This window comes from Oncorhynchus mykiss, chromosome 23, assembly GCF_057628025.1.
Source record: "Oncorhynchus mykiss isolate SJ-2025 chromosome 23, ASM5762802v1, whole genome shotgun sequence".
NCBI classification, from domain to species: domain Eukaryota; kingdom Metazoa; phylum Chordata; class Actinopteri; order Salmoniformes; family Salmonidae; genus Oncorhynchus; species Oncorhynchus mykiss.
This window is the reverse complement of record NC_143044.1, coordinates 17,931,585-17,958,420: the sequence shown is the minus strand read 5'-3', so window position 1 is coordinate 17,958,420 and position 26,836 is coordinate 17,931,585. Positions and strand designations below refer to the sequence as shown.

The window sequence follows — 26,836 nt, the reverse complement described above, 5'->3', positions numbered from 1 at the left end:
CTTTATCTGACATGTGCATTTTGGTTAATATTTAATAACAATGTAATTCCAATAAAGGCACAGGGTAAGTGAAGAAAAGGCAGTGAAAATAATTTGAAACCACACTTAACTTAGAAAATAGTTACACACATTTTGTCCCCAAAAAGTAATGGCTTTATTATTTCATGTATTATAAGTGCTGTAAAAAACATTTAAGATAGTCAGAATAAGATTAATATATCCAACAGGGATACAAGTGTGTTAGAATCAAAGTTTTAGGGTTACAGTTAACTTTTAGATCCTGCCATTCTGAATGCAAACATGATCCAGTTGTCAAAACCCTATCCTGATGATAAATATTGATTCTGCCCAGTGTACTCTGAGCCAGGAGTTTAAAGTCCTGTGCAGACAGTAAGATATGGACACTAGGTCATAATGAAAGGTCAGTTTTTTTTTGGGGGGGGGGGCAGGTGTTCATGAACGGTCAGTATTGGGAGGCAGGTGGATGCCAAGACTGTGCAGCAGGTTAGAGGCAGGCCCAGCCAGCCCAGCCTGGGAGCTCAGAGACTCCAGGAGGTTAGAGACCAGGTTGAGGTCTATGTTCAGGGGCTGGATCTCCTCCTCAACCTCACCCAGTAGATCCTCCTGGCCAGGGCCTGCTTTACTGGTGTCCTGCTTGAACCATAGAATAAAATTGTTATTTAACATATTTCTATGCAACTAATTCAACTTATGCAGCCTCTCTCAAATAACTCTTTACAGAATTTGCACACAGCCACAAGAAGTAATAAATATCCACAACTCGGACTTGCCTGCTGGTTGAAGCTCTGTCCGATGTTTGTGCCCATAAGCTCATGGTCCATCTCATCCATGTACTTCCTAAGATTTTCCAAAGCTTCTGGTCCTACTCCTAGCGGTCCAGTAGGACCCTTCACTCTATCATCATCATCGTCATCATCATCATCTTCTAGGTCGTCTGAGTCCAACTCCTCATCCTTAGCCCCTGAAATATTTACATAGCAGATAGTTGAAAAGTACAGACTAGACAGGTCCCGGCATTATGCAGCAGGTTAATCAATAACTAGGGTAAGGGCCGGGCCTGTCTTTTTTTAATCCATAACTAGGGTAAGGGCAGGGCATCACTAACATTTTGAAGCGGAGCCATTTGCGCATATACTCTGCTGTGCAGTATAAGCATATCAAGTAAAATGCTATTGGTCACCACATATTTAGCCGTTATTGAGGATGTAGCGAAATGCTTCTGTTCCTAGCTGCAACAGTGCAGTAGCATCTAACAATTCACACAAATATAAAATAATGGAATTAAGAAACACATTTTAGGACGAGCAATTTCAGAGTGGCTTTGACTAAAATACAGTACATACACATATGAGATGGGTAAAGCAGTATGTAAACATTAAAATTGACAGTGATTCCATGTCTTTGTATAAATGGCAGCAACCCCTAAAGTGCAGGGTTGAGTAGCGGCTTGTGACAGCAATTTAACAGTTTGAAGGCCTTGATAGAAGCTGTTTCTCAGTCTCTTGGTCCCAGCTTGATGTATCTGGGGCGGCAGGTAGCCTAGTGGTTAGAGCCAGTAACCGAAAGGTTGCTGGATCGAATCACAGAGCTGACAAGGTAAAAAAAAAATCTGTCGTTCTGCCCCTGAACAAGGCAGTTAACCAACAGTTCCTAGTCCGTCATTGTAAATAAGAATTTGTTCTTAACCAACTTACCTAGTTAAAGTTTAATATATATATTTTATCTTAAACTGTACTGACCTCGCCTTCTGAATGACTGCGAGGTGAACAGGCCGTGGCTCGGCTGGTTGATGTACCTGATCTTTTTGACCTTCCTGTGACATCGGGTGCTGTACGTGGCCTGGAGGGCATGAAGTGTGCCCACGGTGATGCGTTTGGTAGACAACACGATTGCGGGAAGTGCAGTTGCCATACCAGGCTGTGATACAGCCCAGGATCAAGCACGATGGGACAAGGACAAACCCTTCCCTAACCCGGATGATGTTGGGCCAATTGTGCGCTGCCTCATGGGTCTATTTATTTATCCATTATTTTACCAGGTAAGTTGACTGAGAACATGTTCTCATTTACAGCAACGACCTGGGGAATAGTTACAGGGTAGAGGGGGATGAATGAGCCAATCGTAAACTGGGAATTATTAGGTGACCATGATGGTTTGAGGGCCATTTCAGAGTGGGAATTTAGCCAGGACACCGAGGTTAACACCCCTACTCTTACGATAAGTGCCATGGGATTTTTAATGGACCTCAGAGTCAGGACACCTGTTTAACATCCCATCCGAAAGACAGCACCCTACACAGGGCAGTGTCCCAAATCACTGCCCTGGGGCAGTGGGATATTTTTTTTTAGACCAGAGGAAAGAGTGCCTCCTACTGGCACTCCAACACCACTTCCAGCAGCATCTGGTCTCCCATCCAGGGACTGACCAGGACCAACCCTGCTTAGCGGCCAGCTGCGACAAAGCCCCGGATCTGTAGTGACGCCTCAAGCACTGTGATGCAGTGCCTTAGACTGCTGCGCCACGAGGAGTCACTCAACTGTGCATCTGTAAAAGTTGAGTGTCTTAGGAGGCTATAGCAAATTGGTTGGGCCCCTGAGATTGAAGAAGTGCTGCTGCGACGTGGATAGGGGCTTGCTCCCTCTGCTGTTTCCTGAAGTCCATGATCAGCTCCTTCGTTTTGTTGACATCGAGGTGGCCTCGTCCATTGCTGGTAATCAGGCCTACTACTGTTGTGTCGTCTGCAAACTTGATTGAGTTGGAGGCGTGCATGGCCATGCAGTTAACGGGTGAACAAGGAGTACAGAAGGGGGCTAAGCACACACACCCTTGTGGGGCCTGTGTGTTGAGGATCAGCAAAGTGGAGGTGTCGTTTCCTACCTTCACCACCTGGGGGGGGCGGCCCGTCAGGAAGTCCAGGACCTAGTTGCACAGTGCGGGGTTCAGACCCAGGGCCCCAAGCTTAGTGAGCTTGGAGGGTACTATGGTGTTGAAGGCTGAGCTATAGTCAATGAACAGCATTCTTACGTAGGTCCAGATGAGGGCAATGTGATTGCATCGTCTGTGGATCTATAGGGGCGGTAAGCAAATTGAAGTGGGTTTAGGGTGTCAGGTAAGGTGGAAGGGATATGATCCTTAACTAGCCTCAAAGGACTACATGATCACAGAAGTGAGTGCTACAGGGTGATGGTAAAATAAATAAAATGACTTAACTAGGCAAGTCAATTAAGAACTAATTCTTATTTTCAATGACGGCTTAGTGGGTTAACTGCCTGTTCAGGGGCAGCACGACAGATTTGTACCTTGTCAGCTAGGGGATTTGAACTTGCAACCTTCCGGTTACTAGTCCAACGCTCTAACCACTAGGCTACCCTGCCACCCCAGGGTAGTTCAGTTACCTTTGCTTTCTTGTGTAAAGGAACAATGCTGGACAGCTTGAAGCGAGTGGGAACAGCAGACTGGGATAGGGTGAGATTGAATATGTCCTTAAACACTCCAGCCAGCTGGTGTGCGCCGAGGACGCAGCTGGGGATGCCGTCTGGGCCCGTAGCCTTGCGGGGGGTTACCACACTTACCACGCTAGTCTTACTCACATCGGCCACAGGGCACAAGAGCCCACAGTCCTTGGGAGCAGGCCGCGTTGGTGGCACTGTTATCCTCAAAGTCGGTGAAGGGGTTAAGCTTGTCCGGGAGCAAGACATCGGTGTTTAAAGCCAGCTCTGGCTTTAAACTCATACCTGCGCAGGGCTCTAATGCAGGCCACCATCGTCAAGCTAGTTCTACTGTGACATATGGGAGTTCATAAAAAAGTAGCCCTTATTCAACTACATACCCAGTAGTCTGTCCAGTGCACCAGCCATGGATTCTGGATCAAACCTGAACAGCTCATTTGAATGGGACCTATAATAAACAAAGTCAAATTACACATATACACGCACACCTGAATACCATTACAGTCAGCTAGCGTACATCAACGTTCTATACCGTATTATTGCATAGCCCTTTACGTGGGAAGCTAACTGCTAAGTAGAACAGTGTGGGCAGACAGTGAATCAGCCACTCAGTCAGTCTAACCAGGGTAGTTCGGCCCCCTCGTGTGAAGACATGGCGTTGATGAAGTTCTTCATGCCCTGGGTTACAGCCACTAGGCTGTAGCTGCCCTCCTCCTCCCCTTTCTCACTCCTTCCCCCCTGCGTATGATTGGTCAGGCTGGGCTCTGAGCCACCCAACCCCACTCCACTCCCTTCTCTTCCCTCCAACAGATGCTCCAGCTCCTGGGCTGAAATATCCAGCCAACCTTCACCTGGACATGGGGGGGGGGGGGAATAAGAGAAAAAAAATCTGTGTTGTCATCAACCTTGAGCTCATTCTAGCTTATCTTTATGGAAACAGCTTCTTTGTTCTGTTCACTACAGTTCACTTCCCCTAATCAGCAGTCCCAATGACTGATTTTATCTAACATGAAAGCCAGCATGTTACTTTGTGGTGTGAACATATCAGTTCAGTGAGTGAGATATAATAAAAGTAACTTCACTCAATGCGCCTGAGCTGGTACAAGACTGACTGTTGTACTATAGTAAAGTGAGGTGTTGTACTCACTATCCTCTGGGGGTAGATGGGCCTCCAGTTTACTCAGCTCATCCAGGTTGTAGGGAGCACAGCTCTGTAATAGCTGAAGAACCTCCTCAGCTGGGGCCTTGCCACCTGAGCTACAAACACACAGGATAGTATATTCAGTGTTTTTCCTATATGCATTTAGCAGTGATGCACTGCTAAAGCATTTTCAGTGTAAACTTAAATGACTAAAACCAGATTGAAAAATATATGGCTCCATTAGCTTTTCTATAAGAATGAATCACCAAAATAAAAACTAGACAGGGAGAATATGAAATTCCCAAAATGTCATGGAGTCCATATTGATTTTGTCATGTTTGAGTCACTCAGATGGCTTATGCCATGTCAAAATGCACATAATTGTTAGGAAATTAGCTTTACAACTGAAAATTCTCAGCCCCATGACGAAACGTAGAATTGCAAGAATTTGTGTTTGAAACCGCAAACTTTTTTTCTCTCTGCCCCATGGTAAAATTGCAGGAAATTAGCTTTAACGGTTACATTTGTCTCTGCAGCTAAGAGGGCCTATAAAACCACGGCATTGAAAATACCACACGTGTACCTACACACACACAAGCTGAGAGCACTCACCTGTGTGTTGGGGTTATTGACTGCTTAAAGAAGTTCTCTGCTGAGGTCATCAGTTTTCTGTAATGTGCAGAGCCCTCCAGCTCCCCCTGCCACAGACAATAATATGTCACCAAAAGGTATAACACTATGAATCACTGACAATTGCAATGCTAACAGTACAACACTGCTATCCTCACTGAAACACGAAATAGAGGATTCAAGAGCTTCCCCCCCCCCACCCACCCCTCTTACTGGTTAACTAGCAACAGAGATTAGCAGTCTCACAATCTAAACAATTCTGAAATAATGATTTACTTTTGTTTGCAAGATTGGTAATGTTTTTTTTGTCTCTTACTAACCAATAATAGAAAAATCGAAACTCTTGAACATGTGTAATCAGTTCGCTGGGTTAACTATCAGTTGAAGCAGTAACTCAAGTTCATTGGTACAAAACCGCTGAGCTAGTGTCTGCTAAATGTTATATCATATAAAATAAATATTACATAAAAATGTGACATATATATATATATATATATATATATATACACACATATACAAACAGTGCCTTGCGAAAGTATTCGGCCCCCTTGAACTTTACGACCTTTTGCCACATTTCAGGCTTTAAACATAAAGATATAAAACTGTATTTTTTTGTGAAGAATCAACAACAAGTGGGACACAATCATGAAGTGGAACGACATTTATTGGATATTTCAAACTTTTTTAACAAATCAAAAACTGAAAAATTGGGCGTGCAAAATTATTCAGCCCCCTTAAGTTATTACTTTGTAGCGCCACCTTTTGCTGCGATTACAGCTGTAAGTCGCTTGGGGTATGTCTCTATCAGTTTTGCACATCGAGAGACTGAATTTTTTTCCCATTCCTCCTTGCAAAACAGCTCGAGCTCAGTGAGGTTGGATGGAGAGCATTTGTGAACAGCAGTTTTCAGTTCTTTCCACAGATTCTCGATTGGATTCAGGTCTGGACTTTGACTTGGCCATTCTAACACCTGGATATGTTTATTTTTGAACCATTCCATTGTAGATTTTGCTTTATGTTTTGGATCATTGTCTTGTTGGAAGACAAATCTCCGTCCCAGTCTCAGGTCTTTTGCAGACTCCATCAGGTTTTCTTCCAGAATGGTCCTGTATTTGGCTCCATCCATCTTCCCATCAATTTTAACCATCTTCCCTGTCCCTGCTGAAGAAAAGCAGGCCCAAACCATGATGCTGCCACCACGTTTGACAGTGGGGATGGTGTGTTCAGCTGTGTTGCTTTTACGCCAAACATAACGTTTTGCATTGTTGCCAAAAAGTTCAATTTTGGTTTCATCTGACCAGAGCACCTTCTTCCACATGTTTGGTGTGTCTCCCAGGTGGCTTGTGGAAACTTTTAACAACACTTTTTATGGAAATGTTTAAGAAATGGCTTTCTTCTTGCCACTCTTCCATAAAGGCCAGATTTGTGCAATATGCGACTGATTGTTGTCCTATGGACAGAGTCTCCCACCTCAGCTGTAGATCTCTGCAGTTCATCCAGAGTGATCATGGGCCTCTTGGCTGCATCTCTGATCAGTCTTCTCCTTGTATGAGCTGAAAGTTTAGAGGGACGGCCAGGTCTTGGTAGATTTGCAGTGGTCTGATACTCCTTCCATTTCAATATTATCGCTTGCACAGTGCTCCTTGGGATGTTTAAAGCTTGGGAAATCTTTTTGTATCCAAATCCGGCTTTAAACTTCTTCACAACAGTATCTCGGACCTGCCTGGTGTGTTCCTTGTTCTTCATGATGCTCTCTGCGCTTTTAACGGACCTCTGAGACTATCACAGTGCAGGTGCATTTATACGGAGACTTGATTACACACAGGTGGATTGTATTTATCATCATTAGTCATTTAGGTCAACATTGGATCATTCAGAGATCCTCACTGAACTTCTGGAGAGAGTTTGCTGCACTGAAAGTAAAGGGGCTGAATAATTTTGCACGCCCAATTTTTCAGTTTTTGATTTGTTAAAAAAGTTTGAAATGTCCAATAAATGTCGTTCCACTTCATGATTGTGTCCCACTTGTTGTTGATTCTTCACAAAAAAATACAGTTTTATATCTTTATGTTTGAAGCCTGAAATGTGGCAAAAGGTCGCAAAGTTCAAGGGGGCCGAATACTTTCGCAAGGCACTGTGTGTGTGTGTATATATATATATATATACACACACACACCAAATATATGCAAGCCTTGAGCCAATCACAATTTCTGTCAGAGGCAGAGTAATGACTCACTCTGAAATAACCCTTCTTCTTCAGACTGTTCAGAAATCCTTTCCACAAGGGGTTACAGCTGATGGGAGCATCAGGGACCGATGATGGCTGTCTGCATTTGGAGCAGAGGATTTCAAAGCCATGGGCCTGGGAAGGTCAGAGACAAGAATAACTAAGAACTACACAATAAATAATTTCCCCAAGTAGTCTAAGAAATATCAATATTGTTAGTGGGTGGGGGTGAACTCACCAGTTTCATGCCCAGCTCGTGGGCACGGTACTGGGGGTGGGACCGGGCAGGCAGGGTGAACCCACTCCTCCGGTCGGGGGTGAAATGCTGCTGCTGCATTTGGGCGTACAGGCAACGGGTGAATGTCACCTGGAAAGACACATAGGCACCATCTAAATACAGCACTAATATACCAAAACTACACTGCATAACACACAATGCAGTCGTGTTGTAATGATACCAGTACCGCGATACCAGGAAGTAAAGGAACAAAAACAGCCTTGTGTTTCCAACCACAGTCACATTTGTATATTTCGCAAGCAATGGCACATCATATTTTACAAAAGCAGGTTTTAAAGGACCATAGAGTTTTGGTTGTGTAGTGGTCTTTTTTTGCCAAGGAAAATCTGGTATCTCAATATTGGTATCGTGACAACACTAAAATGCATACACCCGTCAACAAGTAAAAAGGCAACTTATGTGTACCGAGGTTAGGACTCGTGTGTCGGCGGGAAAGGTCCGGAACGTCCGACAGGCCTGTAGATCTACTGGATCTCTCAGGTAGAAAGCTGACACTGCCGGGGCAACCAGGTCTGGTCGCTGTGCCAACACTGTAGCGATGCCCGCAGGCAGGAAGCAGTGAGCACGGTGAAGGTTTGCCTGGATCTTCTCTGGATATCTGTGAAGCCAGAAACTTGAATGTGTGGCTAGACATACACAAATCTATATACCCTTAAATATGCATTTCTGAGCAATCATAACACCCAAAACTACCGTCAAACAGATACCTTACAATCCCTTCAAGTCATAGCGTTGTTTCTGCTGCTTCACTCACCCTGCCAGTCTTTTCCCCAGGGCAGTGCGGATCTTGGGGCTTGCGAGACAGGCCTGTGTGTGGGATGACAGCAGTGCCAGAGCCTGGGTCACACTGGGCACTGCATCTCTGGGCAGGCCAACATCACCAGAGCGGGAGGGACAAGGCAGGATGTACAGCTCACCTCTGTGGAGGAACACCTAGCAGAGCAGAACCAGAGAAACACACAGATTGAGAGAGACCTACAGAGAGTGAGAGCGAGATCTGATATGCACCTCCAGAGACAACAAACAAAGGGATAGTCAGGTATGTGAAGCGATGTACAGAGAGTGATAAACAGATCGTAGTCATCACACGTAGAGATCTTACTCTGTTTTCACTGCTCTCTGGATTCAACCACTTTGGAAGATAGTCTGCTGCTTCAATCAGAAGGAACTCCCCATCATTGTCCTCTAACCTGTATCAAGTTAAAGTAAATATCAGTAGGAAAGAACACAAAAGAAGAATTGAAACCAACTGGAAGTATTACAGGGATTTGCAGACTGTGTTCCACTCTACCTGGCAGCAAGTTCAGGGAAGGATTGTGTGATTTGGAGGAGGAGGTATACAATGAACCACTCATCCTCCACATTGTCCCCAAACACAGTGCTACCTCCAATGTGTGCAGGAACTCCCCCTGCAGGTACAATCAAGACACCACCATTCAATCAGTCAAAGGTTGAAATTAATTTATATAACAAATACTTAAAACCTTGAAGAACATTTGTATCCAGATCAGGACAAGTACTGTACCTTTCTCAGTGTGGTACTTGAGGTTGAATGGCTGCTGTTGCCAGATATGCCGCATGAGGAGAGGTGCAACCTTGGCCAAAATCTCCTCCACTAGGTGTTGCAGACATAGTTCGTCAGCCTGTGTGTCTGAGAGGTTTGGCTGAACCAAGAAAAGATCGTACAGGACCATGTCCTCTTGCATGGCTGTTCTCCTAAGTAGGTCCATGGTGGGGATGGTTTGATGAACCTATTATATGAGCAATAACAAGAGAAGTGATGTTTCTTGGCTTTGATATCAGCAGAGACTGTTGTAGGTCAGGACATTGTGACATACAGTGCATTCAGAAAGTAATCAGACCCCTTGACTTTCTCCACATTGTTACATTAGCCTTATTCTAAAATGTATAAAATACATTTTCCCCTCATCTACACAATATCCCATAATGACACAGAGTAAACAGGTTTAGAATTTTTGCAAATGTATAAAAAACTGAAATACCTTATTTGCATAAGTATTCAGGCCCTTTGCTATGAGACTTGAAATTTAGCTTTAGGTGGATCATTTTTCCATTGACCATCCTTGAGATGTTCTATACAACTTCATAATAAAAAATGACAATAATGAACCTTTATTTAAGTAGGCAAGTCAGTTAAGAACAAATTCTTATTTACAATGACTGCCTACCCCGGCCAAACCCGGACGGCGCTGGGTAAATTGTGCGCCGCCCTATGGGACTCCCAATCACAGCCAGATGAGATACAGCCTGGATTCAAACTAGGGACTGCAGCGACGCACTGAGACGCAGTGCCTTAGACCACTGCGTCACTCGGGAGTCCACCTGTGGTAAATTTAGTTGATTGGACATGATTTGCAAAGGCACAAACACACCTGTCTATACAAGGTCCCACAGTTGACACTGCATGTCACAGCAAAAACCAAGCCATGAGGTTGAAGTAATTGTCCGTAGAGCTCCGAGATAAGATTGTGTCGAGGCACAGATCTAGAGAAGGGTTCCAAAAAATATCTACAGTATTTAAGGTCCCCAAGTACAGTGGCATCCATTCTTAAATGGAAGTAGTTTACAACCACCAAGACCCTTGGCCGCCGGGCCAAACTGAGCAATCAGGGGGAAAAGGGTCTTGGTCATGTAGGTGACCAAGAACCTGACAGAGCTCCTCTGTGGAAGTAGTTGTGTCTCCTGACCCCTCCTGTCTCAGCCTCCAGTATTTATGCTGCAGTAGTTTGTGTGTCGGGGGGCTAAGGTCAGTTTGTTATATCTGGAGTACTTCTCCTGTCCTAATCGGTGTCCTGTGTGAATCTAAGTGTGCGTTCTCTAATTCTCTCCTTCGCTCTTTCTTTCTCTCTGAGGACCTGAGCGCTAGGACCATGCCCCAGGACTACCTGATATGATGACTCCTTGCTGTCCCCAGTCCACCTGACCGTGCTGCTGCTCCAGTTTCAACTGTTCTGCCTTATTATTATTCAACCATGCTGGTCATTTATGAACATTTGAACATCTTGGCCATGTTCTGTTATAATCTCCACCTGGCACAGCCAGAAGAGGACTGGCAACCCCACATAGCCTGGTTCCTCTCTAGGTTTCTTCCTAGGTTTTGGCCTTTCTAGGGAGTTTCCTAGCCACCGTGCTTCTACACCTGCATTGCTTGCTGTTTGGGGTTTTAGGCTGGGTTTCTGTACAGCACTTTGAGATATCAGCTGATGTACGAAGGGCTATATAAATCAATTTGATTTGAGTTGTCCTTCTGGAAGGTTCTCCCATCTACAGCACTCCACCAATCAGGCCTGATGGTAGAGTGGCCAGACAGAAGCCACTCATCAGGAAAAGGCACGACAGCCCATTTGGAGTTGGCAAAAAGGAACCTATAAGACTCAAACCATAAAACAAGAAATTATGGTCTAATGAAACCAAGATTTAACTCGTCGGCCAGAATGCCATAATCAAGTCTTGAGGAGACCTGGCACCATCATGAAGCATGGTTGTGGCAGCCTCATGCTGTGGGGATGCAAAGTAAAGAGAGATCCTTGATGAAAAGTGCACTCAAGACCTGGCCCAGCGAGAGCACAAATCAAATCAAAGTTTGTCACGTGCACCGAATACAACAGGTGTTAGTGAAATGCTTACTTATAGGCTCCAACCAATAGTGAAAAAAAAGGTATTAGGTGGACAATAGGGAAGTAAAGAATACAACAGTAAAAAGACAGTGAAAAATAAACAGTAGTGAGGCTACATACAGACACCGGTTAGTCAGGCTGATTGAGGTAGTATGTACATATGGTTAAAATGACTATGCATATGATGAACGGAGAGTAGCAGTAGCGTAAGAGAGGGGTTGGGGTGGCACACAATGCAAATAGTCTGGGTAGCCATTTGATTACCTGTTCAGGTGTCTTATGGCTTGGGGGTAAAAACTGTTGAGCCCTTTTTGTCCTAGACATGGCACTCCAGTACCGACTTGAACCCCCTGTGCAGCAAAGCTTCCCATCCAACCTGACAGAATCTTCAGCGAAGAATGGGAGAAACTCCCCGAATACAGGTGTGCCAAGTTTATAGCGTAATTCCCAAGAAGACTCAAGGCTGTAATCGCTGCCAAACGTGCTTCAACAAAGTACTGAGTAAAGGGTCTGAATAATTATGTGAACGTGATCAGTTTATTATTTTTGTGCAAACATTTTTTTTTAAAGAAAAAGGTTTTGCTTTTTCATTATGAGGTAGTGTGTAGATTAAGAAAAAACAATTTCATCCATTTTAGAATAAAGCTGTAACGTAACATGTGGAAAAAGTCAAGTGGTATGAATACTTTTGAGTGCACTGTATGTACAATGACATTTGAATGATAACTAATTGAATTATAGGAAAATAAACTATTTAGCTCGTCCTATATCGATTAATGTAATGATTTGCTAAAGTTAGCCAACTGTTAAAGTAAGCTCTAGGGTTCTAGTTTGGACATGCCTCTGGAGACCTTGCTATCGTGGAATGATGTAATTAGGCCAGCTAGCTAAATGTTTGTTTGTGTAACTGCAATTGAGCACATGCTATCTTGATCGCTCGAAGTCTTCAATGTATAGGCCTAAACTACAAATTACAGGACATTTGCAAATGAAGTCATGACACTAAAAGTAAGCAAACTGGACTGATAGCTAGCTAACGCGATACCATACTAGTCAAAGTGTCTTCACCATGATAAATTCACGTTAGTGACAGTTCTGAGAGCGGTATTACCTTGCCTTGTTTATTGTGTATCTGATATAACGTTGGTCTTCAAGACGGAGTCCAATAAAATTACAATTAGTCGTAAAGCTCTGTCGTTCTCATGCTGTTTTTAAGACAGTTTTTGTCCTACCATTAATACATCTCGGCTATAAAACTAGTTTTACTATGGTTCCTATATGAAACGGATTTATCTCAGAAATAATTATTTACTGCTATGACAATGTGCTTTAAATGTTAAAATATTGACCAAACATATAATGAATCAATAGAACATTTGTAAAATGTACATAAAATGTGGAATTACAACAAAAATATCAAAATAAATATGTGTGGTCAAAATTCCCCCGTGAGAGACGGATAGAATTTAGGAGCGCGATAGGAAAATCGCACAGAGCATATGGATTTGTAGTCTTTTATATTAAGGAGAAAGCTCATATGAGACGAGATAGAAATGTATTTCCCATCAGGCCCATGGATTGGGTGTCCATAACATCCTTGTTGTTGTGGCAATAATCCTCTTTAGTAGTAATGGATGCTGTAATATTGTTATATATTATTACACTTGCGCTGAAACATAAAAACACATTTGTAGGCCACGGTTTGTTTGAAATATTATATTGTAGATCAATACATCTCTTTCTCAGTTATCTAGAGTAACTACGTTAGCTAGCTAGCAAGTTAGCTGCAATTACTGTTAGCCTCAATAAGTTCAGTAGCAACGAGGTCAGATAGCTAACGTTACAGCAGCTAGCTAACTTGCAAGTGTGTACGTATTGACCTGCGGTCGGGGAAAAATGGCAAACCTCTTCCAAAAGACAAAGTGGGGACAGGAATCAGAGGGATGCACGACGAGAGAGGACACACAGGAGGGCACGAGCCGATAAACAGAAAAAGGAGAATGATTTCGCGATACAGCAGGAGAACAGTATCGCACAATCTTGAGGTGTAAGTAAAGCAAGCTTGTTTACTAATGACCAAGCTTATCATTCTTTGCTAACAGTCATTTCTGTCATACGATATTCTGATTTGGTAGCTAGCTAACCTAGATTGACTAACGCTACATTGTTGGTAAGTAATAGCTAACGTTAGCTAATGCACAGTCCATGATCGTATGACAATGTAAAAGGAGAATGTATTGATCAGATCACATTTTTGACAGCCCATCTGTCACACCAAGGTCAGTTGCCTCCACAAAGGGATGGGATAGGATAATGTTTAATGCTTTAAATTGATTATGTAAAGTCCCACCTCATGCTTCACTCCTTGTTTGTTTGGGATTAGTGTATTTTTTACAACAATACATATCAACCTACTATAGTATTAGAATGAAATATCTATGTATCTATCGATGCGATTGCTTACTCATGTTTAATAAAGCTGTGTTTTCCTTTCTCTGCAGTCGGGGCATATCCCGAAGTAGCCTTGACCATCACCCTCTCCCAGAGGAGGTAGACAATGACTTCCTCCCCCATTGCCTCCTCCATGACCTTCAGGAAGCTGTCTCCACTTACAACAGGTATGACCTGTTCTCAAAGAATCGGCCGGGCGATACCAAGTACACTTGTAGGGAGCAACAATTTTGCTTTCACATATCCCGTTTAGATGCGTGAAGGCAAGGAGACAATAAAGAGGGAGGTAGCCAGTTAGTTACATAATCTGGTCTAAATTATTCCCTCACACTCTCGACAACACACAACACTGTAATGTACAGCAACATGTAAACAATATCTGTCCTCTTCTGCAGCTCGGAGATGACATCTGCAGCCTCTCGCCGGTCAGACTGTCCAACGGCCACTACTGGAGACACGACGCGGTCCTGGTCTGGGATCCACAGCTACACAGAGACGGGTATCTCTACAGAGAGGAGCTCTGTCTTCTCCTGGGGCTATGATGTGAGTCTCGCCTCACCTTCTCAGCTGGTTCTTACCATTCAATTGCCCTATGTTCTGAGTATCAAGCGCTTATGTTGCCTTCAGAACGTATTCATACCCCTTGATTTATTCCACATTTTGTTGTGTTACAGCCTGAATTCAAAATGGATTAAATATATGTTTGTTCTCACCCATCTACACACAATACCCCATAATGACAAAGTGAAAACAGGCTGTGATTACAGCTGTGAGTCTTTATGGGTATGTCTCTAAGAGCTTTGCACACCTGGATTGCAGAATATATGCACATTATTCATGTCAAGTTGGTTGTTGACCTTTGTTTGACAGCCAAGTCTTGCCATAGATTTTCAAGGCAATTGAAGTCAAAACTGTAACTAGGCCCCTCAGGGACATTCAATTTAATCTTGGTAAGCATCTCCAGTGTATATTTGGCCTTGTGTTTTAGGTTATTGTCCTGCTAAAAGGTGAATTTGTCTCCCAGTGTCTGTTGGAAAGCAGACTGAACCAGGTTTTCCTGTAGCATTTTGCCTGTGCTTAGCTCTCAGTTTATTTTTATCATAAAAACTCCCTTATCCTTGCCCATAACATAACATGATGCAGCCACCGCCATGCTTGAAAATATGAATAGTACTAGTCAGTGGTGTGTTGTGTATTCATAATGCTTTATATTCAGGGCATAAAGTGAATTTCTTTGCCTCATGTTTTGCAGTTTTACTTTAGTGCCTTTTTGCAAACAGGGTGCATGTTTTGGAATAGTTTTATTCTGTACAGTCTTCCTTTTAACTCTGTCATTTAGGTTAGTATTGTGGAGCAACTACAATGTCGTTGATCCATCCTTAGTTTTCTCCTGTCACAGCGACTAAACCCTGTAACTGTTTTAAAATCACTGTTGGCCTCATGGTGAAATCCCTGAGAGTTTCCTTCCTCTCCGGCAACCGAGTTAGGAAGGACGCCTGTATATTTGTAGTGACTGGGTGTATTGATACACCATCCAAAGTGGTATTAATAACTTCACCATGCTCAAAGGAATGTTCAGTGTCTGCTTTTTTACCCATCTACCAAAAGGTGCCCTTCTTTGCGAGGCATTAGAAAACCTCCCTGGTCTTGGTGGTTGAACCTGTGTTTGAAATTCGCTGCTCAACTGAGGGACCTTACATATATTTATATCTAAGGATCGAATCCCGAGCTGACAAGGTAAAAATCTGTTGTTCTGCCCCCGAACAAGGCAGTTAACACACTGTTCCCCGGTAGGCTGTCATTGTAATTAAGAATTTGTTTTTAACTGACTTGTGTGGGATACAGAGATGAGGTAGTCATTCAAAAATCATGTTAAACACTATTATTGCACACATTTTTACTGTTGAACAATTATAGGCTTACCATAACAAAGGGGTTTAATACTTATCGACTCGACATTTCAGCTTTACATTTGTATTTAATTTGTAAAAAATAAAACAAACTTTTACATTATGGGGTATTGTGTGTATGCCAGTGACACGATCTCAGTTTAATCCATTTTAAATTCAAGCTGTAACACAACAAAATTTGGAAAAAGTCAAGGGGTGTGAATACTTTCTGAGGGCACTAGCTAGGCCTAGCCATGCTGAATGCTACAACAGTCTTTTATACAGTTTTCAATTAAATTAGCCTCATCATATTGTATTGTAATGACTTACAGTCTACTCTGTCTGCAGAGGTCAGTTCCCTCATGGTTTCACTTCATGGTGATTTTTAGCTTTCTAGAGCTTGCCCTCAGAAACTTTATAAAAACTCCATTATGTATTTACAGACAGCCATGTCCTCAGAATGCCTCATAGGAGTCATACTTCTATAATCCTAATTTATATTCTACAGTAAACACAACCTGCCTGTGCAGGCACACACTCTCTGTCTCTCACAAACATATGCACATGATACCAATTACTCCAGCACGATCACTCATACACTGCCACACACACAGTTCCCTGGGAGCTCTAGTAGCCCATCGCCTGCTGTGACATAAACGACTCTCAGCGATGTGCTGCTAATATTTGATTAGCTTGAAAAGCAACTGCCTTCTGTCATAGTGTTCCTCTGCAGGGCCTCCTCTCTCTCTACCTCTCTCCCTCCCTCCATCCCTCAGGAATTTGACAAGGTGGCGTCGCGACAGGTGCAGCAGATGTTTGAGGAGATTGACGAGGAGCTTTATGAGGGGCGGGGTGGGGCACATCTACGGGGGCTGCAAGATGAGTGCCATCAGTGGGCCTTCAGGTTCCCTCACCTACGGTGGGTACTCACCCTACTCCCCCCTCACCTCTCACACACTGTCACACATTACTGCCACTCTAGTTCCTACACTATTCGCCTGCAAATGTATCACTGAAAGTACTTAGGGTTCAATAAAGGTATACCCCTTAAAAGAACAGTCCAACTTGAAGGTACCTAAGATGAATCTGATTTAGATTTGTTTTCAAACCTGAGAAGAAACTACTTGCCACATAATTATAGGCTCAAAGCCCTTGGGCCCCATTCCCAATAAGATATCATAAACCATTGGCTCAGTGTGTATTTGGGGGGGTTAATACATTTTCCTATCGGTTTGATTCATTTAGGTTGTAATCACTGTTTGACCCCCTCCACCCTGCTATGTGAACCCACAGGATTCTGGGTAGTCAGCTTGTGTGTCCCAATGACGAGGGCTTCCAGTGGTACGCCACTTCAGGGGAGGGGATCGGGACAGCCAGCAGCAGTGGAGCTGGACAAAAGGACAGCATCAGTAGCAAGCCCCAGGACAAGGACAAGCCTGGCCCCTGCACAGAGTGAGCACTGACTACTGATGCTGTTAACCCATCAATTATGGATGTCCGTTTGCTTTGTGGTTTTGTGACCTACATACTGTGTGGCTTGTCAAACAGCAAGTCAACTTAAGTAAGTCAGCGTGTGTAAGTTACAATGCGTCAGTTGCGATTTTAGCATGTAAATCTTGGTGGGGCAAATCCCCCCACGTTTTTTTTAGATGCATGCCAGCAAACCCACAACACAACACTTATCAATATATTAATTGCAATATAACTGACACACTTAGGGCCTACATAAAGCTGTCCCAACACCTTACCACTGCTACACCTGGCTATCAGTGGAGCTTGTCTGGCAGCGAAACAGTTCATTCAGCCTCATTTAATGCCTTAAAAAAACACAGCTGATATGGCTGACTTGCTTAAGCAAATGTGGTTTCTACTAACAATTGAGATGTACCAACAAAGGCATAAGGGTTTTGCGAGCGGATAAGAGGCAATCCTTCATTTCGATTAAGACATTAATGAGCGAGCTAGGACAGCACTTTTGAAATGTACAGCGACAGAATTGAGATCACGGCCGTTCTTACAGTGTTCTCCCTGTACACCAAGTCAGAACCGTAGGTTAAATAAAGGGGGCATATAAGCAGACAATGAAAGCTCTTACAATATTCAATGATTACATCCTCTAAAACCGGCTACAGGCTACATGTGCACCACCAAGTCAGAAAAGTAGGTGAAATTAGGAGGGGAGACAGGACCAAATTATTAAGGTGAGGCACATGGGCTACTAACAGCTTATTACACAACATACACTTAGTATTACTTTCTCAGCTACAGTATACATATCTCCCAGGCATATTACATAATTTATGCAGCAGCATACAATACATTTTTTGACTCACCTTGTTGTGCTCACTTGAACAAGAAGGTGGTGCAGCGGTCCATCGTGGGCAAATTCTGTCATCAAACATCGAAGTCTGTCATTCTCTGGATTTCTGGTTCTTTCTTCAAGACAACTGGGAACTCGGGGGGGGGGGGGGGGGGGGATCATGATGACGTCAGTGATCTTCAGGTCGGAGCTCTAGAAAGAGGCCCGAATTCCAGACTTGCAATTCCGAGTTAGATGAACATTCCAAACGTATCTTTTTTAGCTAGTTTTTTTCAGAGTTCCCAGTTGTCTTGAACTAACTGAAGTCAGATTTCCCAGTTCCAAGTTAACAGTTGTTTAAAGCGAGGCAGAAATCATGCTGGATTGACAGCATGGACAATGTTGAATGTTTATCATTTTAAGCTTGGAAAAGAGACCCTTAAACCCAGAATTGGGACCACACACCCACTCCACTGACTAGCAGGCAAGTGATTGCTTTGAAATGCTTGCAGTTAGCCACTGATTCCTTCCAAACCACTCATTGTTGAGTTTGCAATCTCCAACTTGTTATGTAATGTTTATGTCCAATGTCCAATACATTTTATCTATAATTTCACTTCATTATTTCTCTTCATATGACAAGGATTAAAACTACTGGATTAAGTAGATTGTCGACTTGATTCAATATTTTAAAAGTATGATGTTGACATGATCAGTCCAATCAAAGTTGCTGTAGATATGTGGTTTGATATCATTTTATCTGTGGGCAATGACCTTGAGCCTTCTTGGCTGGGCACTTCTAATGTAACTCTAATTGCAGCACCCAAAGGGCTTGCATTTTCGAGCTCTACCCTTAGATTTGGCGGTGACGTAGTGTCCCAATGAGTGACAGAACACTGAGCCAATCACGGCTCAACTAGAGAACGTTACCAACACCTACGCTCCATATTTTCCGCTGGCTGCCCCACCACCACAGAAAGCATTGAGCCAGGCCTTACTCAAGAAACCGAAAAAGAGAAGTTTGTATGTGGCTTGATTATTAACTCATTAAAAATAAAAATAATAAACATTTTTACATTGCTTGCAAACTCATGTGACACTTATTAATGCCAAAATAACATGCAAAACAGGCATCCCCCCAAAAATATATAAAATAATATGTATTATTTTTGTTATTTTTTTTGCAAGGCGTACACGTACTGGCTAGGCTACTTTGGCTAGCCAACAAATAAGGACTGATGCTTTTTAGGAACCATGTTGTTTGTGTGTCCAGTCTGTGTGTGCAAGGTAGGAAGGCTGTGCTGTCCAGGCCCAGTGAGGATGTTGACCACCCCCCTGGTACTCCCAGTGGATCCAGAGGTCATGACAGGCCCAGGGTGATCGAGGCTGAAGGCCTGATGGAGGAGTACCTGGCCTTTGACTGCAGTGATTTGTGGGTCACCTCCCGGCTCTCCTGTTTAGTACCCTCCAGTATATCTATAGGGGCATTTCAAACACTTTACAGTATGGTGCAGTTGATTGAGCTTGTTGCCTACTTTTGGGATTACCCTAAGGGTACCAAGTAACCTTAAACCAAGCTCTGTATTTGACAGTATTTTACATAACTTTGCCCAGGTCTGTTGTGTTGATGGTTTAATCTATGGTTTGACCTTTACAGGGATGACAAGTGGGAGCGGGGGTGCATGGGGGCTGGTCGGCGGTGGTACGGCCTGCCTCCGGTGTCTCCCTACCGCTGTCGCAGACAGGCAGTCCTCGACCTGCTGTTTGACGATGTGTGGCGAGAGCTGTTTGGCTGGATGGAGGAGCTGGTCCGCAGGCACTGGGAGGGCTGTGTGTCAGGTAGAACCACAGGGCTATGTCTTATAGGCAACGCTGGGTCATACATTAGTGTTCTGTTACTCAACAAAGAGACTTGCAATTTACTTTTAAACCAAGAAATCCATCATTGCCAAATGATGCCATACCCACAGCATAATCTGTTGCTTGAGCCTGTGTTGACAGTATTTTGCATCCTCTTTTTGACAGATGATGAGAAAAATGCAGTGAACTTCAGCCCATCCCAGTCAGATGCTCAGAACCCTTTCCTGCTCCTGTCCACACTGCCCACTCTGCTCCCCAGGCTGGGCCAGAGCAGGGTTCCCCAGCTAACAGGAACCCCGCAACCCCAGGTCAGTGCCCTGAGAGGGGGGAGAAGGACCACCAATGGGTCTACCTCTCCGCAGAGTGGAAAATCCTACTGTTAGGATGTAGGATTTAGATCAATAGGATATATTACTAAGCACTGTGAATGGACTATAATAACTTTCAGATTAGTTTGAGAGTTTAGGCTTAGTTTTCAAAACTGGAAACACAGTCACACACTGATGCCGAATTTTTCCCCTGCTGTCAGGACTTTTTCTCATTCTGTTTTAAGGCTATCAGATAGTTCATTAACTTGAATCCTTTTTTCTTTCCTTCTTTTTGCCCCCTACTCTTTCTTGTTCCTTGGTCTGTTCCACACCCTTTTAACCACCAATCTGTCCTTCCTTACTACCTCCTTTTCTCTCTCTCACTCTCTCATTTGGTCATCCGTTTTTCCCCCCAAAGACCACAAAATCAAGGGGCTCAAAGCACAAGCCCAGACGGAAATCCAAAAAGCAGAAAAAATCATCTACCATATGCAACTCTCACCTAGAGGCAAAATGTTGCCGATCGACGCCATCCACAGCGGCATGTTTTTATTCATTCTTAGACTGAATGTGCTTGTGCCTGTTGAATAACTCAAACCATACCAATTTTAGTCACTTTCTTACTTCTTAACCAACTGTTGAGTGTCTGAAAAAAAATGTACACCCGTCTCTGTCATTTTTTAAAATGTATCAATGACAATTTTGGAATGCTTTTACTTACTTAATTCTTGCTTTAATTTGCTTTTTTGTCTAATTGTTTGTTTGGTCTCAAGTGGGTGGTTGTAGGTCCTCTCCACTTGGTTGCATGTAGACACGCTGAGTTGGGGCTAAGGTGACGTGCAAGTGTCCATAGTGATAATGAGGTGGCTGTAGTCTTTTTTAGGTGAATGACCACTTTAGGTGAATGACTCTTACTCTGTATCGGCTTCTGCCACCCTCCCTCCTACAGTTCAGTCGGGTCCCAGTAGAGGCGGCGGTGACACATCACAACCTCAACGAACTCATAGTCATCCACGGCATCCCCCTGCAGCAGAGGAACCTGGGAGTGATGGAGAGAGCCCAGTATGGAGACCATAAGTACTGATCATACTCCTGCTGATACTATAATAATCTTTATTAGTATTATTATTTAGTATAAGAATCTTTTGTATTATTATTTAGAATAAGAATCTTTATTAGTAGAGTGTAGCATTAGGAGCTAACTCTAGGGGTCAACCACTATTATTACTGATTACCTATTATCGTCTTATTAAATAAGAGTTGAAGAGACTGTTATTAGCTATGGATATGTAGGTGTGTATGCATATCTTACTTTGAGTAAAGGTTAATTGCTTCCTTTTCCTTCTTAGGGACCCTGAGGAGAGGGTGATGACCCATAGGCCAGGGTCCACCGTGATTCCGTCTAGCAAGCTACGTCCTCGCCGGGTGCTAGAGCAGAGCTCCTCCTCCCTGTCCCGCCCTGCCCAGTCGGCGAGACGCCGTAAACCGCCTCCACGCACCCTTTTGCCCTTGGTTCCCAGCCTGACGCAGTCCAGTGCCGCTGGCTCCATGGATGAGGTCATCCGTGGAACGCGCCTGTGAGTTAACTTAGAGGGTTACCCAATCTCCATCTGGTCCCTGTCCTCCTCCATGTACACCCCTCCTTCCTCGCTCTTCTTCTATCGCTCTGAAGCTGGAGAACCGTCTGTGCAGAGAGATTACTTTGAAAGCGGTTTGCCTTTTAACTTGTGCCTTGTGGCGTTCTGTTCAGCAGAATGGAGGGAAGGGATGTGAGGAATTGTGTGTGTGTGTGACTAGCTAAGCACCCTAACAGATGAACTTGTCATGAACCTTGAGTGGAACAATATCTGTGTGGAGCATATAATTTACCCTTGTGTGGAGTGAGATTTCAGTCTGCTCCATGTTAAAGGGACTTGTGTAACTTTATAGAAAGCGTGGAAGGTGAACAGAGTTATTACTCTCTCCAGACCCACAGCCAGTGACCGCCTGGCCTCTCCTCCGATGCCTCTGAGCAGGAACACACTCCTTCCTCCCATCGGCACTGGGGACGCTGAGCCCAGGCACTCTGGACAGCACTTCAGACCTACTCAGGTATGGGACGAGTAAAACTGCATACTAGTTGTACATCTTGAACTGACTTGATAAAACACTTAATACTATCACCTGCTAATAACGCAATTTTATTTTGTGTAGCGGCATAGAGACTCGTCCAGTCGTGCCCACAGTGCTGTTACAGATGAAGCAGGTAGTTTGCTTGCTCGGGATCGGCTTCATCAATTGGACGTATTCTCCCGTCCCAACACCACCCACACCTACAGGGTATGGCTATAGTCACACATGGTAGTCACACATTATTACCACTACAGCATGATTTTGGTATATTTTGTAGGTTTATTTTGTAAAGGATGAATGTGGAATATGTTTTCCTGCATCCCAGTCAGTGAGATTTAACTCTGGGTTCTGTTGCAGTCAGACACCCCTTACCGCCGCTCCTTCACGGTTCTGGACAACATTGGACAGGGACGTCCTGGCAGGGCATCTGTGGGTACAGGTGGGCACCTCGTTTTACATTGCATACTGTACACAGTTTCTACACATTTATTTTTGTGACCGACTGATTGAGTCTCTGTCTGGTATCCTGGCAGACTCTCTGGGCATCGGAGTGACGGGCATCAGTTTGGGCATCAGCAGCTCCTCCTTCCTGGACTCCTTTGCCCACCACCCCCTGGGCCACTCCCCCATTGAAGATGAGGAGGAGCCTGATACACAAGCCCCTCCCCCAGGTCAGTAGGCATCTCCAGTGGTCCTCATCATTTCTAAAAGGCTGTGGCTGCGGATCTGACTTCTCACAGACCTTTATTTACCCAGACTACAGATCCCGAAGCTTCTACGCTTGTGTTTATTCACTACTTTATGCTTTCTCTGCTCTACTTGTAAAGAACAGTCTACTCTGGCGAACAGGTCTCATTTAATAAAGTTATATCAAAGCTGAATCAATGTCTGCAAGATCACATAATATAAAGTCATAGTATAACATTACTGTAAGACAAAATCACCACTGCATTTTTCTTTCATGTGGCCAAAACTCAACAGGGTGCGCCACTAGGCAAAATACACAGGTAGGCTATGCTACAGTTTGCACCATTTGCTCAAAAATGTGCTCACTGAACATCATTCAAAACGCCACTGAACAACTCAAGATGATCTAAATGCATATCCCCATGAAACTGATTGAGATAAAATGGTTGGTAAAACTTGAAATGATCATTCACGATTGATTGGGAAATGTGAAGGGAAGGAGACCTCAAAAATGTGCTCATAGAGTAGAGGTAAAGAAGCACATACGCAGAACGGACGGTGATCCGCACATGCCCCTGACGCTTTAATCCGTGAAAAAAAGATCTGCGGCCACTCCGTTAATAAAACATGTCGCTGGGTTGTGTTTGGTAATTAAGTATGTTTATGAGAGAGTTCGGTCGTAGCCTCCGGTTACGAGGAAAGTAGTTATCTTCAAATAGAGACGAATTTGAGTATTAACTATCAATGCTCATTAACACTTGTCTTCTTTGTCCTGATCTCCTCTCTTCTCAGCTCTACTGGTGCCTGTTTCAGTCCCAGCAAGCTCCCACAACCGGGGTGGCTTCATGTCCCGCAGTAGCAGACCTGGGTTGTAGCTGCTTTGACCTCACCCACCTCCACCTTCTCTAACCACACTCTCCTCAGCACAGCAGGGTGCAAGCCCTGCTTCCAATCCCAACGGTGCCCTCAAACGACACTTTATACAGAAGCAGATCTTTTGTACAATGTACTGTTTGGTGATTTTATTTATTGATGCTTTTTGTTTTTCGAGAGCCTTATTTTTGTATTTTGGAACTCTCAGCTTACCTGGCTGCCAAAGATAGTAAACTGTCTCATTTACCACCTGTATGTCGGTATGTACTCTACCGTTCAAAAGTTTGGGGTCACTTAGAAATGTCCTTGTTTTTTAAAATAAAAGCACATTTCTTGTCCATTAAAATAACATCGAATTGATCAGAAATACAGTGTAGACATAGTTAATGTTGTAAATGACTATTGTAATTGGAAACTGCAGATATTTTTATGAAATATCTACATAGGCGTACAGAGGCCCGTTATCAGCAACCATCACTCCTGTGTTCCAATGGCACGTTGTGTTAGCTAATCCAAGTTTAAAAGGCTAATTGAACATTAGAAAACCATTTTGCAATTATGCTAGCATAGCCGGAAACTGTTGTTCTGATTAAAGAAGCAATAAAACTGACCTTCTTTAGACTAGTTGAGTATCTGGAGCATCAGCATTTGTGGGTTCAATTACAGGCCCAAAATGGCCAACTTCTGAAACTAGTCTATTCTTGTTCTGAGAAATGAAGGCTATTCCATGCAATAAATTACCAAGAAACTGTACTACTCCCTTCACAGAACAGCGCCAACTGGCTCTAACCAGAATAGAAAGAGGAGTGGGAGGCCCCGGTGCACAACTGACCAAGAGGACAAGTACATTAGAGTGTCTAGTTTGAGAAACAGATGCTTCAAGTCTTCAACTGGCAGCTTCATTAAATTGTACCCGCATAACACCAGTCTCAACGTCAGCAGTGAAGTGGCGACTCCGGGATGCTGGCCTTCTAGGCAGAGTTGCAAAGAAAAAGCCATATGTCAGACTGGCCAATAAAAAGAAAAGATGAAGATGGGCAAAAGAACACAGACACTGGACAGAGGAAGATTGGATAAAAGTGTTATAGACAAACAAATCTAAGTTTGAGCTGTTCGGATCACAAAGAAGAACATTTGTGAAACGCACAAAAAAATGGAAAGATGCTGGAGGAGTGCTTGACACCATCTGTCAAGCATGGTGGATGCAATGTGATGGTCTGGGTGCTTTTGTGGTGGTAAAGTTGGAGATTTGTACAGGGTGAAAGGGATCTTGAAGAAGGAAGGCTATCACTCCATTTTGCAATGCCATGCCATACCCTGTGGACGGCTCTTAATTTGAGCTAATTTCCTCCTACAACAGGACAATGACCCGAAGCACAGCTCCAAACTTTGCAAAAAAGATTTAGGGAAGAAGCAGTCAGCTGGTATTCTGTCTATAATGGAGTGGCCAGCACAGTCACCGGATCTCAACCCTATTGAGCTGTTCTGGGAGCAGCTTGACCGTACGTAAGAAGTGTCCATCAAGCCAATCCAATTTGTGGGAGGTGCTTCAGGAAGCATGGGGTAAAATTTCTTCAGATTACCTCAACAAATTGACAAGAATGCCAAATGTCTACAAGACTGTAATTGCTGAAAATGGAGGATTCTATGACGAAAGCAAAGTTTGAAGGACACAATTACTATTTCAATTAGAAATCATTATTTATATCTTGTCATCGTCTTGACTATTTCCTATTCATGTATGTTTTAATGGAAAACAAGGACATTTCTAAGTGACCCCAAACTTTTGAACGGTATTGTGTGTACTGTGTACTGTACCTATGGTTTGGATGTATATGTGTGAATGTATATTGTCTGTTCTTTTCTCTGATCTATCTCTATACTCTTAAGTGATTCTATGCAGGTAATGGGAAGTCAAAAGCATTTTGCACACTGACACACTTCGTCAGGCTGCTTTGTACTTTTCTAAGGACATGATTTTTTTATTTTCCCATGTATAAAAAGACGAGCACAAAACCTCTGGGTTTCACATAGCATACCTTAACAGGACAAGCTTTAGACGCTAACTAAATGGGTAGGTATTTGGTGTTTTCCTCACAAGCCTTTTTGTGATGAGGGCTTAGTGTAAGCCACAGGAGACATGTGAGGGAATAGAGGGGCTGTATTAGTACTGGGTCCTCACTGCAGTAGAAGCCATATGTTGTTTTCAGCAGAGGGACTAGCTGAGCCTAGATCAGTCAGGCAATTTTTATATAAATACGTGAAAGATGTGTGACTAGAGGGCATGCAGGTAACAAGTTTTAATCCTAATTTGACCTTCTACCTTGTCTTAACTTCAAGGTTTTGTGCAGGGAAACGTGTAAGATTTCTGCTAAAAGTAATAGGGTTTTATAAGCACATTTATGTTTCTAGTCCCTTGTGCTTAACACAAGATATATTGGCGCTCCTTTGCATTTCCTAATTATGACTGAGATGGAAGGTTTTTATGTATATTTTCCAAAACAGAACTGCAGGTCCCCTTCTATTTCTATGGCTTCAACAACAGTCAGGAGCACCAACTACCATGGAGGTATTTGACTTCTTTATAGAGTTAGGTTGCACTGGATGGTCTCCCTTGTAGATGGCATTAATAAAGCTTGAAATGCAGCATAGTTCTGTATGGATTCCTTTTGAAGTTTATCCCAGAATCTTATATAGAATAATAAAGATGTGTATTCAAATAAATATAATTATTGAATTGCCTCTCAAGGCTCTTGGATTATTCACTGTAACATAAAACACCTCAAATACAAAATGCTATGTTTGACATGTGATAGTTATAAAGTACTAGTGTATAAAGATACTATAAATTCGACTTACAGTATAACAGGATAAAAATTGCACTAACTAACAACTAAGTAACATTTGGTGTGGATGCATATGGAATACACAAGTTGCTGCCAACATCAATCTA

The 26,836-nt window shown here is 43.3% G+C and overlaps 2 protein-coding genes across 16 annotated transcripts; one reads left to right on the top strand and one right to left on the bottom strand.

Annotated features, from left to right (window-relative positions):
* Positions 1-130: 130 nt before the first annotated feature.
* ecd (ecdysoneless cell cycle regulator) lies at positions 131-13,983 on the bottom strand. 6 transcript variants are annotated; one of them, XM_021580593.3, is made up of 14 exons: positions 13,869-13,983; positions 9,292-9,517; positions 9,058-9,175; positions 8,869-8,956; positions 8,521-8,699; positions 8,172-8,364; positions 7,707-7,835; positions 7,478-7,603; positions 5,224-5,309; positions 4,618-4,727; positions 4,093-4,321; positions 3,851-3,918; positions 792-982; positions 131-654 (listed from the first exon to the last, which is right to left on the bottom strand). In XM_021580593.3, the coding sequence occupies exons 2-14, from the start codon at positions 9,494-9,496 to the stop codon at positions 454-456; spliced, it is 1,923 nt and encodes a 640-aa protein (XP_021436268.3). In that variant the 5' UTR covers positions 9,497-9,517; positions 13,869-13,983; the 3' UTR covers positions 131-453. The 6 variants fall into 6 exon arrangements, with proteins under 6 accessions (XP_021436268.3, XP_090073111.1, XP_090073109.1 ...); XM_090216985.1 differs by having other exon boundaries at positions 131-651; XM_090216983.1 differs by lacking the exon at positions 13,869-13,983 and adding an exon at positions 12,516-12,662 and having other exon boundaries at positions 131-651.
* On the top strand, positions 12,655-26,625 carry LOC110502517 (protein FAM149B1). 10 transcript variants are annotated; one of them, XM_021580587.3, is made up of 16 exons: positions 12,940-13,451; positions 13,906-14,022; positions 14,251-14,398; positions 16,521-16,663; positions 17,038-17,196; positions 19,317-19,475; positions 19,701-19,882; positions 20,069-20,211; positions 20,630-20,752; positions 21,161-21,273; positions 21,561-21,788; positions 22,179-22,302; positions 22,405-22,530; positions 22,681-22,762; positions 22,857-22,994; positions 23,803-26,625. In XM_021580587.3, the coding sequence occupies exons 1-16, from the start codon at positions 13,348-13,350 to the stop codon at positions 23,883-23,885; spliced, it is 2,172 nt and encodes a 723-aa protein (XP_021436262.3). In that variant the 5' UTR covers positions 12,940-13,347; the 3' UTR covers positions 23,886-26,625. The 10 variants fall into 10 exon arrangements, 5 of the variants coding, with proteins under 5 accessions (XP_021436263.3, XP_021436262.3, XP_021436264.3 ...); XM_021580588.3 differs by lacking the exon at positions 20,630-20,752 and having other exon boundaries at positions 12,655-13,451; positions 21,161-21,288; XR_016490986.1 differs by lacking the exon at positions 20,630-20,752 and having other exon boundaries at positions 22,141-22,302.
* Positions 26,626-26,836: the final 211 nt, after the last annotated feature.